General features: G+C 47.3%; 1 protein-coding gene across 3 annotated transcripts in view; it reads right to left on the bottom strand.

The window, feature by feature from the left end:
- Positions 1-2145: 2145 nt before the first annotated feature.
- The window catches only part of FRMD1 (FERM domain containing 1), a 44074-nt gene continuing 28609 nt past the window's right edge, over positions 2146-17610 (bottom strand). For 2 of the 3 annotated variants that reach the window (XM_054196949.1, XM_054196950.1), the window contains exons 6-14: positions 16403-16589; positions 13767-13922; positions 11425-11490; positions 11147-11215; positions 10782-10956; positions 8736-9071; positions 8470-8598; positions 7654-7733; positions 2146-5513 (exon numbers count right to left, since the gene is read on the bottom strand). In XM_054196949.1, the coding sequence (XP_054052924.1) occupies positions 5226-5513; positions 7654-7733; positions 8470-8598; positions 8736-9071; positions 10782-10956; positions 11147-11215; positions 11425-11490; positions 13767-13922; positions 16403-16589 (1486 nt within the window). In that variant the 3' untranslated portion in view covers positions 2146-5225. The remainder of the gene's footprint in view (positions 5514-7653; positions 7734-8469; positions 8599-8735; positions 9072-10781; positions 10957-11146; positions 11216-11424; positions 11491-13766; positions 13923-16402; positions 16590-17610) is intronic. The other variant, XM_054196951.1, reaches the window with a different exon arrangement.

Genomic DNA, 17610 nt, shown 5'->3' with positions numbered 1-17610 from the left:
GCCGGCCGTGTGTCCCTGCCCCCGGCAGTTTGGTCCCTCCCTGGCCACGTGCTGGCAGAAGCTGCCCGAGGTGTCTCCCCGGCCCCCAGCACCACTTAGCCACCCCCCTGGCAGCTCTGCGTGAGGCGGCTCGGCCCAGCCGGCACCGGCGGCGGGAGGTGGCAGCCTGGGGCGGCGGCTGGAGCACCCTCGGCCCGGCCCTGGCCCGCAGCCGCGGCTCCAGCCCGCCCGTAGCCCCGGCCGGAGGAGCCCCGGCCATAGCGCAGCGGCCGCCGCGCTCCTCGGGCGCCGCCTGGCGCCCCGGCCCGGTACTGCCGCCAGCCGGTCCGGGCCAGGCCCCGGCCCCGCGACGGGGAGCGCGGTGCCGTCCCGGGCCTTTCGCTGCGGCCCCCCGAGCGGCCTTACGCGTGGCCTAAAGGCTCGGGGCCCCGTTGTTAACACAGGGGAAAGGGGCGGTGCCAGGTGCCGGGAAGGCCGCGGGGGTGGGCCGCGGGGCAGGCCCGGGGCCCGGCTCCCCCTCGGCCGTTCCCAGCCGCACCCCGGCTGTTCTGGGAGCGCCTTTTTGTGCCCCAGCTGGACCCGCTGCCACCGGCGGGCTGGGAACAGCCCCGAGGGGACACGTTTGTTCCCTGCCTCCTCCCGCCCCTGCTGGTGGGGCCTGCATGAGAGACGGGGAGGCACCGAGGGGAAGGCACCCAGAGAAGGGGCAGGGTCCATAGTGGGGGCTCTGAGGTAGAGATGCGGGCAGCTACAGGGGCAGAGGAGGCAGGGGTAGGGACGAGGAGAAGCCTGGACAGCCTGACCAGGAGATACCATAACCACCCATTGCTAAGGGCTGCCGCAGGGAGCTTGCCCACCAGCGTGAGTCTCCATGAGCAGTTCTTGCTCAAAAGCATTAAGGCTTTTAAAACGGTGTCTCAGACCTTGCTGCCAGGAACTCCACCAAGGAACTATTCTCACTTCACCCCTCGGTGTTTTAAAACACCCCTTCTCCCCCGCCAGCTTTAGCACGCACCGTCAGACCTTCCCTCCATCCAGCTCCCGCACTTAGCACACCTCAGCACAGACCAGCTGCGGTGCTATTTCCCCCATCCCACGCTGCATCGCTTTGATGAACCCACACAGGATTCCGGTACCCCGAGAACCGGTACCATGAGAAGCCCCCTCTTCAGAGACAGACTCATCCTACGTATTCTGATCAGCAGCAGTGCACCCTGGCAGGCAAAGTGCTATTACTTGCCAAGAAAAGAAACAAAGAGAAGTGACAAAGCCCTTCAGTTAGAAGATTTAACATTTGACTATTATTTAATTTTACCTCCATAGAAAGCTCCATCTGTAACCAGACCACTTCCTTCTAGCATCCCCAAACCAAAGCTGGATGAGTCCCTGAAGTCCTCGAAAATTTATGTACGGGAAACAGAGCACGTACTGGACAGGAACATGAAGTACAAGATGGGAAGTCATAAGAACAGGGGCAACACTACAATATCAAAGTACATAAAAAAGTTTTACTTTTTTTTTTTTTGAATGCTAGCTTTAGCAGTCCATAACATAAAGAAAAAAAAAATATATATATATAGGAGACAACCCTAATCAGCAAGCTTCTTCAAGAAGTGTGAATCGTTATACTATAGCACCCCTTAATAGATTTATGTCCCAAGAAAAGCAGAACTTTCCTTTACTCATGCCAGAGACCAGGCCAGCAGGTTAGGTGACTTATGGCAGAAGAGCTCTTCAGCAGCGCTCTGCATCACGTTGTCTGCTGTGCCCATCCTCAGATGCGGCCCCCGGGAGGATGCTGACAGGATCTCTCTACACCCTTGGGAGTTCACACGCTCGGTTTTCTTGACTAACTACCATGAGCGGCTTAACTTGTCTCTTCAGTTAGATTCAGCTCCCATTAGTGTTCCCGCTGACTCCAACCTGCTCGACTGGGTCCTCAGGGCCTGACAGAGGGCCCTGTGGCCACGTGCCGAGAATGGCTGCAGCACCTCTGGGTTTGCCATCACAAGCCAAGCTCACATGCATTACAGTCTGGCAGCAAATTCATTTCTGCAACCTACCTGTCTCAAATGGAAGATTTCACTGACATGGACGCCTTGGAAGAAAAAAAAAAAAATTATAAGATACACAATTACCATTTTCTAGTCATACTTTATTGCAGGTGTACATATAATTATTTATATTTTAAACAAGAAATTCCTTTCATGGAAAGGAGAAACTTTTACCATTAAAATAGAGTGATTACACCATGAGTATTTTACAAATATGTACAAATATTGGCAGCTGGTTTCTAACATCAGCTGATAAATGCTTACACATTACCCTCTACCAAACTAATCTAAACCAAAAATAATAAAGAGACTTTCTAAATCCAAAGATGAACAAAAAATAAATCTACTACTAGCAGGAACAGGGTGGGTTTTTTTTTCCATATGAATACAAAAACTTGCATAATAGATATTCACAGTGCTTGTAAGATATTAATTCATTCTCAGTCTACACACACAAGTGTCTGGTCTCCCCTTCATATGTAACTTAAGAGTACTGGAGGGAGCTGTGTAGACCACTGAGAAAGATGGTCAGACCTGGAGAGTTTGCCTTCCCCACCAGCCATGAATAAATACAAGAAACCCCACGTACATACAAGGCAGCGGATGCTCACGCGAGAGCCAATCACACTGTTTTTCAGGCACTGGTGTATTTTGTAACCAGCGACAGCAGGATTGCAGCATTTCGTCGAATCCACTGAATGCTTGGTAACCGCAAAAAGAAAATCCCAAGCTGCTCGGTGGCAATAAACACTTCAGTAAGGTGGTTAGGCTGAAGCAGGCAAGAATGTGATTGTCTTTGAAACATGGGTGCACATACGTGAGCACATGGTGTACACATGTTTTATGACACCTTTCAAAACAACTCCACCTGCTGAATTTTCACCTTTTTTCCTGTTAGCAACCATCACCAGAATCAGGAATAACTGTACTTCTGCATGTGTGGGAGAGAAACAGTTTAGCAGGGCTGTCGCTCCAGACCCCCCCAACCTTTTCCATGGACAGACGGGCATTGCTGCAGCAAGAGCCATCCCTCCAGCTCCACAGCAGCTGCAAGAACAAGGCTGCTCCCTGCAGCACAGCCATGGGCCTCCTGGATCCTGGCCGTGCCAGTCTTCTACGGCTTATGGCCAAACAGGCTCCAGACAACAGGGAGCAACCGACAGCACGAGGCTTGACTGGACTGTCCATGAGCAGCCAGATGTCCTTTACCCATTTAGATGAGTTTCTTTTGGATGCAGTAAACATACCTCAAAGTATTCTGTAAACTGGCTTTGCTTGGAAGAAGGGAAAAGAGACTATGGTGAACACACAGCTCCTAATTAATTTTTCATTACAAAAAGAAAGAAAAGTGTGATCAAAGAGGGCATGGTCAATTAAGTCGTGGCTACAGTGAGCTTGTGCCCATCATTCATTCCTCAAACACAGAGCTGGGGTTTGATGCTGGATTCATCTGAGGATGTACTGCCACTGATGCCACTTCAGTAAATGCAGATGCACCTGGATTCTCTGTCTCTACACCACACTTGCACAGACGTAGTGAGACGACAGACTTCATGGATTTGCTATTTTAACAGTTCACGGGAACGCAATTTACCAGACAACTGCTAAGCCTGCGAGCCCACCAACAAAGCAGCAGCTCAAACCCTCCTAGTCGTGGTCTGGCTTCCTCCCGTTCTTGAATTCATCTATCTTAAGCTTTTGAGTGATTGACACTGCACAACACACGCTTCCTCAACCAGCAGAATAGTATCAGTCTGCTTCTAGAGTTTGCCAAAAAATTATTAGCTTCCACCTGCAAGGCTGTCAAGAGCCGGGCACAGGTTACACATGCCTGCAAGTACAAACTTCCCAAATGCTGGGAATCGATGAGGGGAGGAAGTACTGGGGGAAGACTGGGAAGGAAATCAAACAAACTTACATTTATTTGGATGTAATAAGGTGGCAGAATATTTTCCACACCAAATACTTGACTCAAAGAGCATAATTATCATTATTTTCCTAGTAAAAGCCAGCACAGCCAGCTCCACCACTGAATATCACCAAACAAGTACCCTTGGTTTGGCACCCAAACACTCTACGCTTCCACCAGCCCCAGCCCTGCAGCACCACACACTCACATTTGCATGACCTATCCGTGACTAAGTTGGACACAGTCACTCTGTCTGTCCTTCCAAAGTGACTTTCTCCAGTCCATACTTGTCTCCTAAGCAGAGGAAAAATTTCTAAGGAACAGATTTATGAAAAACAAAGAAGAGAACAACATAAGAGTATGATTCAAAGCAAGGGGTGATCATGCCTGGACAAATTCTCCAGTCACACTCCTGTCTTCAAGAGCCAGTCAATTAACGCTCTTGTCTTCTGTACTCTCAGCAGCAGTCATTTGTCATTTGTTCTGTCCCCTCCCCCATCTCCCCAAGGGTATAAGCATTTATTTACCAATCTGCACCATGGCAGTAGTAGACAGCTGAGAGACAGTTCCATTTGTTGCATTAAAGAAGAAAAAAAAAAAAGAACGCACTTTGTATTTGGCTGGATGCTTACAACAAAACAAAACAACAACAACAACAAGAACAAAAAGAGAGAAATAAACTCCTGGCAGAGCAGGTCTCGCTCCCAGTAAAGCAAATAGGCAACTTGTATTCATTACAACAGGAACAGGCTAGACACTTCCATACACAGCCCTCCAAATGTGCTCAGTATATCCTGGCCTGACAGCTGTTGGCAGTGTTGCAGCAGCACAAATTCAAGACAACCAAACTATCTGTACACTAGCATTAACATAAATGGATTGCAAGAGAAAGGCAGGAAGATAAACTGACATAGACTTTAAATTTCTTTCTGATAAATCCATTTAGACACAGTGTTTGCTTTACTAGCTCAGCGTCAGTTTTGGTCCACTGTTTTTGGTTTTTATGTTGGTTGTGTCACTGCTAATGGTGCAGGCCACTTCCATTTTCTGCTCAGACACTTCAAACGCCAACGTTAAGTGCTACACTCCAGTTGATTTGCCCTGTAGCCAGGTCTGCAAAAGTGATGCCACTTACTGATTATGGAGCTGAATAACAAAGCTGCTCACAACCTCCTGCAAGAACCAGAGTGACATCACACGTGTTAATGAGGTATATATTTCCATGATGAGCTGTTTCCTGGTATGGAAGAGCTCCAATCTCATTACACCACAAACTCCTCCGGGAGCTGGTCCTCTCCCAGAAGATCCAAGGAGAGGCAGTTCATGGATCGCTTCCCGTAAAGGGCAGACTTGGTTTTGCAGTCCGCTGTGGAATAAACGCAGCCATAGATGGACAGCTTATCCTCCAGGCTGCAGCCAAACGTGTAGCTGTGGGACGTGTCTGAAGACAGCGTGGCACTTAGTGGCGGGTGCCGGTGCTTGTAAAGGCGGATGTCATCTAAACTCTGGCTGTGCTGGTCCGTGCAGCTCCTGCTTTTGGGTGATCTGACCTGCCAGTTCAGTAAGACACACACGAATAAGAACAATGAGCTCAGATACAGCCTAAGGATGCTGGCTATGCATGCTACACATTTTCCAAAATTGTTCTTCCACTCCTTCAAAACAGCCCCGCCAGCCTTCTGAAGGATGTTGGCTTAATGAAGAAGCTGTGAACCATTAAGAAATCACAAGTGCATTAAGCTGCCCTGCCATATTGAGCCAGATCCTGATCTCTCTGCGCTGTGTTCTCAGCATCCAGTACCATGGACGAAACACCTGACAGGTATTGACACCTGAATGACCTGACACTTCTTGGCAGATCCGTGCAGTCATCCTCAAATGGACAAAGTGCATGTAACAAAAAATTAACTGCTTGAACGCACTGAGTTAGTGAAAGTCTCATGAGCTGAAGGGAGGGTTCAGAAGGCAACCATGCAAACTAATGGGTTATGGTGTCCAAAATTCACTAAGTGCAACACAGAGCTTCATCTACATAGCACTGTTCAGCAATAAAGAAAACAGGAGCAGCAAACCAGCAGTAATTCCCAGAGGCAGTATCTTGCTACACGAGCTGTAGTGACTCGGCCTCTTTGGAAGAGTTACAGACTATGAGACATTTCCAAATTCCCCACCTGATTTTTCTTGCTCTGTCTCTTCATAATCAGCTTTTAAATGACAATATTAAGGCTGATTTCAGTAACATCACTTTTAAAGCAAAATACTTCTGCTGGCAACATGGTAAACTTCCTCCCAGTATCACTTCTCTCACCTCCACAGGATGGGAATTAAAAAACTGCCCTGAGGAAATCCTGCACTGTCTCAGCTGTGCTCCCAGACAGGGCATATGCTGAAATCCAGTCCTGCAGCGTTTAGTTGCATGGCCTTGCAAGGAAGGTTTCGGGGTTAGGTTTTTTTTTTTTTTTTTAAAGATGCACCAAATAGTTGATGCATAGAAGTGGCAGCCAGGTCTTTGCAATTGCTTAGACAGTCCTGTGTTGATCAGAAACGTTCTTATGAAAGAGATGCCTCCTGATCAACTAATAGCATAAGCATGTGTTGGTAAAAACATTAATGTTAAAAACATTACTTTAAGCAAGATACCCACTCCCTGCCTTGCACTCTTAAGTCATTTCACTCAAATATAGGAATAAGTTCATTATGATTTGTACCACACAGTCTTCAGTTTTGGAAAAAATAACACAGATTTTATTTAAATCTCCTGTAGCACTTTACAGACTATTTTGCTGATAAATAAAAACTTCTTATCACTTTTGAGTGGGTCCAGGAAGAAGCATGAATACAGAAAAAAAAAAGTCCTAAGTGATTAAAGTCCTTGTGCAGTAAAGTTCAAGAAGTAAAGGGGAAAATGATGAACAGATTTTAAAAATTCTTTCAGCAGATAAGGCTAATTTGGATTTAGATGGAGAAGAAATGGTGCAGGCTTGGTGGATTTTTGTTGTTGGGGTTTTTTTTTGGGTGTTTGCCTTTTTTTTTTTTTTTAAAAAAGAAAACCACACAACATTTCTACCCCAGTGGGTACAGCTATACTTTGAAAAGAAATATTGTTTGGCCTTAAAAAGACATTTTAATAAGCTTTTTCCAAGCACAACTTCTGATATGACATATTTTACCTTATATAGTTGCCTTTTGTCAAGGGTCTGAAGAAGAGAAAATGTTGACAACAAAGACTTCAGCACACACACATAGTATAATTGCACAAACGATAGTAATTAGAGCTTGAGCATCTGGTTTTGCTCTGATGTGAGCTCCTTCTGGCTTCAGGAGCAGGAAGATGATCAAGTTTGCAACCCAGATCCAAACTGCATGGATGGTCTTGGCTCTATATTGCACTGAAAATTTGCAAGTGGTTTATTTTCCATTTCCCGTCTGGAAGCCTAAGGCAGACGATAGCTGCCTTGCAAGATTTCCATGCAGACTGCTCCAAACCTCTCTATACTACTCTGGACCCAAACGCTGCTCTTGTCCTATTCCTGATAGCAGTAGCTGGCCAACAGCTGGTTTTGGTTACACCATTTAAAATCAGCCAAATGCAAACCAATTGAGTTCACCTGATTTACAGCTGTCTCCATTACACTAGACCCTGGGTTCAATGCCCACACACAGTCCCTCCTACCGAGCGCCCCGCTTTACCTGGTGAAGGGATTCCACACTCTGACCTCTCATTTTTATTAGAGTGACTTGCACCACAGACAGCGATTCCTGATTTATAGCTGCAAAGGAGAAGGAGGAAGTGAAAAGCATTGTAGGTTTGAGGTTTTGTGGTCTGGGGAAAAGGGAAGTTGTTCTCACAGGCCACATTCAAGCAGTGGTATCCTATAAATATAAGTATACGTTAGTAAGCACCCTCAGTATTCTGGGAGCTTTGCTCATGAGTACTCCTTTTTGTCCTTAAGGATCAGTGTTTAAAAACTCTCAAGAAAACAGCTTCTCACCAACTTGTCCCATATTCACCTGTCTTGCTTTGCTATAAAGGCTGTATTGTCGTAAGGCCAGACAGCTCCTGTATGACCCCATTGTCTAGCATTCCCTGTATCACAAGCCACAGAGCTTTGCCTATTAATTCCTGCGACTAGCCCATTAATCTGTGGTTGCACCCCTTGGCTGTTTTGCAATATACAAGATTTCAAAGCAAATTCCTTCACTACAAAAGGTTACCTCAGTTATCTTTTTGTTGTTAACTCAGTATAAGCTTGGCAAATTTGGAGAAGGGAGACCTCAAGGAGCACAGAGGAGAGCAGCACTGTACAATATAGGGTGCTGGCCTTTAACCTCTAGATGAGCTGACTTCAGATCCTGTTGCAGTAGGACAGTAAGTAGCACTGACAGCTGTTTGGAAGAAGATACAGCTGTCTTAGATCTCTCAGATTACGCCTGGCTTGCCAAACATGTCTTCCTGTTGCTAGAGCCTGAAGAAAAGCACTGAGCAGTAGCAGAAAGCCATCTCACCTTGGCAGCTAGCAGCATCTAGAGGAAGAGATTCAACAGATTCTCCCACAGTGGCCTCCTCTAACTGGTCTCCCTCTAAAGGCTCATCTACAGGCACCTCCTCTGGCTCATCTACTGCCAGCTCAAGCTCTAGGAGGAAGAGAGCGGCAGGAAAAGGGTTAGCATTACACTTCTGCTCCAAGCTGCTTCACATTCTCTTAATCCCCATTCTCCTGCAGAAGGCAAGAGCGGGCTTAGAAGTTGCTCCCCATGTCCAAATGCTTTACCATCGTCCTGAGAGTCGTCTTCAGCCCGCCCTTTGCTGCCACTGTCAATGCCAGAGCTACCGTAGCTGATGGTTGAGCTGCAGGATTTCTCTTTCCTGTGCACCCGGTCAATGCTGAAGGGCTCATCCACTGACATTTCCACTGACACCCGGTGCCTGGAGTCAGCCTCGATGCCGGATGTGTGAGAGCTGCCGTGACTCCCTGTGGACTGGCGCGAGAGACGGTTATCCCTCCGGCTGCCCCCGCTGCTCCCACTGCCACGCGAGTTCTTATCGCATGGGTCCAGGTCCATGTCTAGTGTGTCGCTGATATAGGACTCCCGGTAGCGCTTCTTCTCTGAAGAAGAAAGACAAGGGAAACCAGGGAGAACTTAAAGCAAGACCAAAGGAAGGGCAGCAAAAATAACCAGTAAGTCCTGGGACTGGCACAACCTGACAATTAAGAAACAACTGCTGCAGCTACCGAACAAATACAGGGACAGTTTTGTCTTTTGTTTGCCCAACAGATACTGGGATGTCCAGCTGGTTGTAAAAGAATTAGTCAGTCATACTTGCAGTAAACCCAGCAGCTCCTGAATTAGAGGCAGTTATGATACAGAAAATAGTAACTTCCAGAATGAAGGAAAGGTTAAAAAAAAAAAAAGTGTGGTGGGGAGGGAATTACTTCGCTAACTTAAGTGCTCAGTCTTTAAGAGTACACTGATTGATTCTTGAAAGTCACCAACGTGTGGAGATAGCCAAGAACAGGATCCCAATGGCTGGCACTTATTAATGATTTAATAATTATTTCTCCCATGGCTTGTATCTGTTACCTAAAGAGAGGTGTGCTAAGGGTGGCCAAAAAAACCCATGAGACAGTAGTAGACACAAAACAGCCTATGGCCTTTTGCCCTTGCTTAGTGAGCCTTTCTGCAGGTGACTGGCATGTGCCACTGGTTGCACCCACACACCTTAAGGCCACTTCTATAAACCCACTGAAGGGAAAGACAGAAATACCCGAGCTAGACGAGACCAAGGGCCTCGCCACAACCAGCAATCACCACTTCAGAGATGGATGTAAGCTCCTTAGAGTTAATTGAGATGGGCAATAACCAGAAATAAGTTTCCTCCTGACTTCTCCCTGGAAGGAGTCAGCCTGTGTCCTCAGACAAGAGGACCAGCTATTGCTGGCTGACTTCTGCTGACCTTGAAGGTAATGGTACAAAGCTTACAAACCCCAGAGAAGAGAAAGCGTGAATGAAGAATGCAGGGAACAGCAGTCAGGAAAGAGGTAGGGGAAAAAAAGCATTCATGAGAAGGCTAGAGGAAAGGGGACAGCAATCCTCTGGAAGAAGACTTACGTAATGCATTAAAACAGTTACCAGAGAGAAGCAGGCTAAGAAATTGTAGGAGACCCAGCCTGCAAAGCTGGAAGATGGAAGGAAGCAGGCTGAGAGGTGATGAAGTGACTGAAGTTTGCCTGGAAGGATACCAGAGACTGTCAAGAGTTCAAATTACTGTTCCTACAGAGAGGGGACGCCATCAGAAAAGGCAAATTCTGGGAGTCTTGATCTGCTCTCAGGCTGTTTCTGGCACCTGCGACTCCTAGCTCTTAACTGCTGGACACTATAGACTAAGTTGTGTGCAGTGTTTAGTAAAGAGCACTAAAAAATTAAGGCATAGGCTCAAAACTTGTACTGCTGCTTGAATACAAGATCTTATCCCAGTGGAAAGCTTTTTATTCAAAATTATTTCCACTCAGAAGCACGTGTCAAATGTGCAGAAATCGGGAGCGCAGAGAGCGAGGATCTCCTCTTACTTCAAGGGAGATATTCCCCCTCTATTGCTCTCGCGCACACTTTCTGATCAGTCTAGCAATGCAGGAGCCATAAACACTTCCCAGTAATGGACTTGAAATGCATCTAACACCTCTGTGTCTCTCACCAGCTTCCTGATAAGGCAGAAACACCATTAATTAGATAAGAGAGCAGACACCATGAAGCAATAGCAGAGCCTAGCATGCCGTACTCTTCCCCTTACCGAAGTCATCTGCTCTTCCGTCACTCACCTTCAGCCTCCTCCAGTTTTTGGATTTGCTTCAACACTGGCTGGATATTCAGAAAGAGCCGGTGGCTGTTGCTGAGGAGCTGCAGCAAGTGCCGCGACCTGAAGGGGCAGCCCGTGTAGTAAACCAGTTTCCGTGCAGAGGGCAAACCATCCGGCTGGATCTCAAATTTTTTGCCCTGCATAAAGAGGGGAGATGCCAGTCAAATGAGCAAGAGCATGTTTTCAGCCACACAGCTACCAGAAATAGCTGCAGTCTTGTGCATATGAGTGACAAGACATGACATGGCAGTGCGAGCAGGCCAACAGCTTTGCTGGGTCCCAGGTTGACAGCCCGCTGCCAGATGGCCTCCGTTCCATCAAACTCACCAGAAACGCCAGCTTCCCGATGTGCGACCAGGGAAAGTCGTAGAGGAGCTGGCGAACGTGATTCACCTCCTGCAACACATCAAACTCGGAGTGACACAGGGACTGGCAGGTACAGGGTGGAGTCAGCGATGTGCAAAGAATTTGCAAACAACCAAGAATTTGAGATATGCGGAGCCTGGTGCTCGCAGGGGAGGCAGAGGAGCTGCGGTGGCGGGGGAGGACAGGGGAGCTGGACAAAGTTAATGCTATACCAGAAGGCTTTCACAGCAGTCTGTTACCTGATAGATGTGCATTCCTCTCAGGGTCAGGCCCAGGATAACCGTGGGGCGATCCTCCTTCTTATCCTAAAAGAACAGAAGAGCCTGGAGTCAAAGGTTAATCTACAAAGACCACGCTCTTGTTCTGGCACCTACTGCAGGAGAGGTAGCAGGACTGCTCATCAGGCAGATGCCATCAGCTCATTTAGTTTTTATTGTGTTTGTAAAGTGCACCTTGCCTTATTGACCCCTGAAATATCTACACCTAAAACCCCCTCGTGCTGGGCATCTCAAGCATTTCACCAGCAAACACCCTAGCTGCTCTGGATGAGGAATCCTGTAGCTTCAGTGATTTGAGGGCAGGGACAATTACTGGTCTCAGAGGTACCTTGTAACCTCTCATACTGCCACGCGCTGTCTCTGCTGTCCCCATGAACGTGCACCACTCTCCCTCTCCAGGTGACAGCTCGAAACAGAAGGGACACCTGTCCCCTTCTCCTTGCCACAGCACTGCTGTTCCCATCCAGGGACTTGCTGGACCTTAAGTGTCCCTTGGCCAGGAGGGAGCTAATCAATACCCAGAGTTACAGGGACTTCCCTTCTAAACTTTTGATCTCAGTGTTGAGACCAGGTGTGTTTAAATGCTTGCAGCTGGGTTGGAATACCGCCTTGTTTTTCCTCATGCTGTATCTTGGTATGACATACTCAGTCTCTAATGAGATTCCTTTGCTTGAAGGATATCATAAACTAGTTCTTTCAGTCTGTCCTGGCATGGCAGAATTCCGGAGGGGTACACATACTTTTCTTGCTAGGAGGAAGAAAATTTGGGGGTAAAAACTTATAGGCTCATAGAGTTCAAAGTTTACATCAAAACTTTCTCTCCTCATCTGGCTTGTCAAGATGCAAGCCTTATGCCATCACATTACCTCACCCTTTGCCCCGGTACCATCCAGGTCTCCAGTTTAAAGCCACTAAGAAATGACTTCTGCCTCCTAAGGGCAAAAAGCTTTGTAAATCAGTATTGGTCTGGAGGAGAGATACAGGGCTCAGTGCTGTGTTTTCTTTCAGAGTTCCCAACCTCAGTAGCAGCCATGAGGAGGGCGTAAGACAAAAGTGACTGGTTTCGAAATTTCAGGGCAGGCAGCGCACCAACACCTTCACCTGGCACCCCTGTTAGCTTGATCAGGAGCTTTGTGACCCAGGTGTCACCTAGGAGGAGGATATCTCATCACAAGATGGGATAACTGTGTCACACAGCAGGAAGAAGAGCACATTGTGGATCAAACAACACATGAAGGAGTTAGCAATGCATAAAATACAAGTTCAAGTCAGACAGGAATTTGGATATTAAGAGCAACCAATTTCACAGCCCTGGTGCTTCCGGTTATAAATTGCATCGTGTCCTGCCAGGTGGATTTCTTACGGCATTCAAGTGTAACGAACCCTCTTATGACTGCATCATTAACAGCATTAGAATCAAAACAGAGAGGACAAAGGAGAGGTAGGGGGAGTATCTACGGTTTACAACAAACTGAAACTAAGCCTGGACTACAGACCAAATTGGAACTTATTTCTTCCAGAAAATGCATAGTTCTCCAGTAACTAGAGCTGCTAGATCTGGTCAAAGGACACAGATACCTCCCAGACATAATTCCCACTGAGCGCAAACAACTAAGAAGTTTAATTATGAGTCTGACAAAGTGGAGTATCTCCACTTGGAAAAAAGATCCAAGCCTGATTGCACGAGCAGCTTTCACTCACTCAAGTGAAGCACAAAACTTCTCTTTAGTCCTATTTCTAGACCTAAAGTCTCTTAGCATGTTAAAAAGAAGCGCATTCTGTTAAACAGGCTTGAGTAAGTAGTCTAAGACTCAGGGAAAAGCAACAATCCAAAAAGCTGACATACAGCTGAAAAAACACAAACCACTCTGACAGGGTTGAAGCAGGAGGTGGGTAAGAACATCAGGATGACTCACTGTCACCTTCAGTTATTACATGCCATTTGTGTGAAAGCTGGCCAACCTCTTGTCACCATTTCAAGGGACTGCAACAACAACAAAAAAAAGAGGCTTCTCACTGATTTCCCTGGTGTGAGTCTACTGACAGGCAGGGACAGAAATTAAGTTTTGCCATTCCTGCAGCCAGTCTCTCTTGGCTGAGGAACAAAACTGGATTCCAGTTATACCTGTATATTGGCAACAGATTTGTTTGTGGGGACAGGCCTCATTGGCTGAACGTTTTAGATTTGTTTGGCCTCTCTGAATCAGAGGCAACCATCCCTCAAATAAACAAAGTAAAAAATGCAACGGTGCACCCAATTAATGATGGGAGAGAAGTTAAAAGTAAGAAGCTCTTTGTTTAACCTTCTGCAGCCTGTAGAAGTGGACGGGCACATCTTCCAGCAGGCAGGACTCTTTAATGAACTTCAGCACCGCTTCCTTAGCGCTCAGCCCTTGCTGTTCTCGGTGCATCTCTGGGGCATGTTTCAAGATGTAGTCGCTCCCCCTCTTTGCAATTATCTAAACCACAAGGAAAACAAACAGGTCAGCAACTCTTCATGGGATCCCCATGGGAGGCAGCTATGATCAACAGCAAAGCAGAGACTGGAGGTGGAGGAGTTCTATACGGTCCCTCAAGATGTTAGTCTATGTTCACCTCTGCCTCCCCAGAGGATAAGCACTCAAAGCAGCCCAGATGATACCAATGTCTCCAAAGAGATCCTAGATGTCAAAATCATAACAGACCAAGACTACAGACTGTCAGATCTTTTCATTTTTAAGTATGGAATTACTTTTCATAACTCTTGGCATCCATAAATGCTTATGGGCAGATAACAAGTAGTGCTGTGCATGCCAACACAATCAACAGCAACATCTCCAAACACTGCAGAAGTGCTAGGTGGTCCTTTTAAGACCAGAAACTACACATTAGGCTTATTTAGCATTTCCATCCTCAAAGGGGTTGATAACACTATCTCAAGGTATTTTTTATCTGTCAGGAGTGGTTGGCAAGCACGTGGCTTTGCTAAGCAGGAGAAAAACCCACACTGGGCCTTTTGCTCTTGCCCTGTGAGTGCCCAGTTCCCATGCTTGCCCATATGCCCTCTCTGTACAAGGCTACAGGGCAGCCTGGCCAGCTCCTGTGCCAGACTGGCCCCTTCCAGGCTGTGAGTGGCAGTGACAGATAAGAGGGATGTTGGCTGAATTTACTTCACAAAATCCCCCACCGCTGGGGGCATTTAAAACTAGATCCTACCAGGTATCCGAGAACGTCTTGCCAGGAACAACCTGCCCTGGCTCAAGACAACCAGACCCCATCACCACCCAGTTCCCACTTCCATTTTTTTAGTAAGCCCCTCATTTACTCTGTTGGTAACACCTCTGCCCTCCTTGACATGCCTTGCCAGATTAGCTGCCCTCCCATGGGGAAGGCTGGGCTCGGTGGAGGACAACATCGATGCCATCAGCTGCGCAATGTCAGCAGAAAGAGACACGCCAGCTTCACAGTTCAAAGCTAGGCTGATCGCCCCGGGGCAGCACCGCCTCTCCTCGCTAGCACGAGGCTTGGGGCAGCCCTTGGCCAAATGATCTCAAGCATATGTTGGAGGAAGAGATCGTGTTGGAGGAGGAGATCGCTCAGTATCCCCCCACGGGAGCCCGGGGGCAGGGAGAGAAGCGTCCCCATGCCTGCCAGATTTTGCTCTTTGTAATGATGTAATAAATCACCCACATACTTGCTTGGGGTTGTGGCTTAGCACAGGTGAGCCATGCTTTGCCTTGGCCTTTGCAATGTTTGCGAGATGAGCAATAGTCTGTGATAAGAATTTTAACTGCCCCAGAAATGGCGTGCATGAGACTCACCTTTGCCAGCCCTTTATTAGCTACCTCCTGCCAGGCACCCTATAGCAAGGAACAGCATGGGATAAAGGCCTGTTGTCCAGGAGAAAGGTGCACTTCTGCACAGCAAGGTGGGCAGGCTGGGACTTGTGTGTAAAGGAGGCTCTACCAGCCTTGCCTCCCTGATGCGAGCCCTGTCAGTGCTCTGAACCTTCTTCCCAAAGCAGGTGACAGTGCTTCAGTGCTCCCTCCTTCAGGGAAGACGTGACTCGCCTGGGGACAAGCAGACAACTACCAGAGGCATCTGGGCTTTTTGACAGCTACCCCAAGGCGTGGTCTGGGCTAAAATCCGCTGTCACAGAGGAGAAGGGGGCTCCAGAACTATCTTAGGTTGCAGAGGAGGGTCTGTCCAGGTCACAGGGGATATCCCACTCCAGAAGACATTACAGTGCCATGTCTGTAACAAAGCTAGCTTCCCTTTCTATTTTTATGGATGCTAAAGTGTTTATCAACAGTTTTCTTGACATTTTACCTCTTGGCTTTCTAAGCTGTTTGTAAGTCTTGAAGGGCACAAACCCAAGTGCACATGCTTGTAAACAAACATGCAAACCTATTTCCAGGCCTGTCGCTTTTCTCTTACCACAGTTGAGCCAGAGATTAATGCCAAAGCAAGCACCAGAGGCACTGCACAGCAGTACTACCCCTTAGGCTTTGGGTCTATCCATCCCAGAGGTAAGCATTACAGAGAGAGGAACAAAAGGGCATCAGACTCGGCTTCACAGCCCTGAGGTTTTCTGTAGAGCTTAGGTTGTGCAGATCATGCAGATGTACGACTGCAAACACAAAACCCTTTAAGCCACAGAAGAATTAAATGAAGACAGACGCACTGTTGGAGTTATTAATCTGACACCAACACATTCCCTCACCAAGGACGGGTACACACCACCCACCTCACCGATGAGTGAGCCCAGGAGGAACAGGCACCTACATCCAGTGGAAAGAGAGCAGATACCTCCTGAGGGAAATTCAGGATGATGCTCTACCACTCTGCCTGATCATTGCAGTGGGAGTTGGGGAAGTTGCGTGACTACAGCTGGGTACCAGCTTGACATAGCTCCTGCTGCACAGACAATCTGTTGACAGAAAGATCCCCCAAAACTTACCCATTGCGGGAAATAAGCCTGAGGTTCAAAATATTTGCCAGCATGGACCTTCTCCCTGTAGTTGCCCAAGTCTGCCTGTAAGCTGTAGGCAGCCAGCAAGAAGTAGATTTCTTCTTTGTGGTTGCACCGAGACATAAGTACTTGCTCTTTGAGATGGCAGTAGTAGAGCTGCCGGGCCACCTTATCGCTGCAAGACACAAAGGCAAATTTACTTGAAGAAAAGAAAGTTCAGGCTCAGATAAGGTCCCTCAAACACATCTTCCTTCTGAGAGGAGGGATTAAACTTTGACATCCCTGGTGTGTGCCAGTGCCACCTTGATACAGTTACGTGTGTGTAGGGAACAGCAAGCCAAGATCAAGATCTTCTCCCACTAAGTGTTGTACAAACATGGGAAATGGCAGCTTCTATCTTGAGAAGCATGAGATCTAAGAAGTTAGGGCAGAAGGTAGATGAAAGAAAAAAAAAAAAATCACATCACACCTGTTTTGGAGACTGACTACATCAAGCACTTCTGTTTCTCTGGAAAGCCTGTAGCAGTCAGGAGAGTCAACTCCCTTGACTCCCAGTCCTGTTTCTTGCACACCTGTCCTCCCTTCCCCTCTAAACCTGGCACTGCTTTTTCATTTCACCTTGCCTTAGGCTCAAGGTACTTTTCAACAGTTAATTCCTTGCAAGGTAGATCAAAAGACAGAGGAGCCTTGGGCTTGTTTTTGTCTTCTTCCTCAAGCTGTTAAACAGGGAAAGTCTGATAAGGCATAACTATCACGTAGCATTGATAACCCACACACCCCGCACTGTAAGAGCTCACAGGGAGCAGGCTGCTGATGGGTACGTATAGATGAGGTGCTGGACACCACAGCCCACTCGTAAAAATGTGTGCATATAGTTTGAAGGGGCCATGTAACTACCTCTGCATGGCTCCACAAACCTCTCCGATTAAATTACTAGTGCAAGGGAAAGTTGCTTGTAATGCTAAAGGATATATACATCAGCATGGTACAATGATATGCAATCTCCGTTTGTACCTAAAAGCAAAACTAAATAAAAGACACGTAACAGCCAAACAGACGCCAGAAGAAAGACTCCCCTGTATCCAAAATGAAAAGACTGTGGAGTGAGAAAAACAAAAAACCACCAAGCTTTGTTCAAGATGAGAACAAATGCCAAAATTTTAGCAAAGATTTTAATCCACCCAAATGATCCCAGC

Source organism: Rissa tridactyla, chromosome 3 (assembly GCF_028500815.1).
Source record: "Rissa tridactyla isolate bRisTri1 chromosome 3, bRisTri1.patW.cur.20221130, whole genome shotgun sequence".
Classification (NCBI taxonomy): Eukaryota; Metazoa; Chordata; class Aves; order Charadriiformes; family Laridae; genus Rissa; species Rissa tridactyla.
Note: the sequence above shows the minus strand (reverse complement) of the source record. Positions and strands in the feature narration are given on the sequence as shown.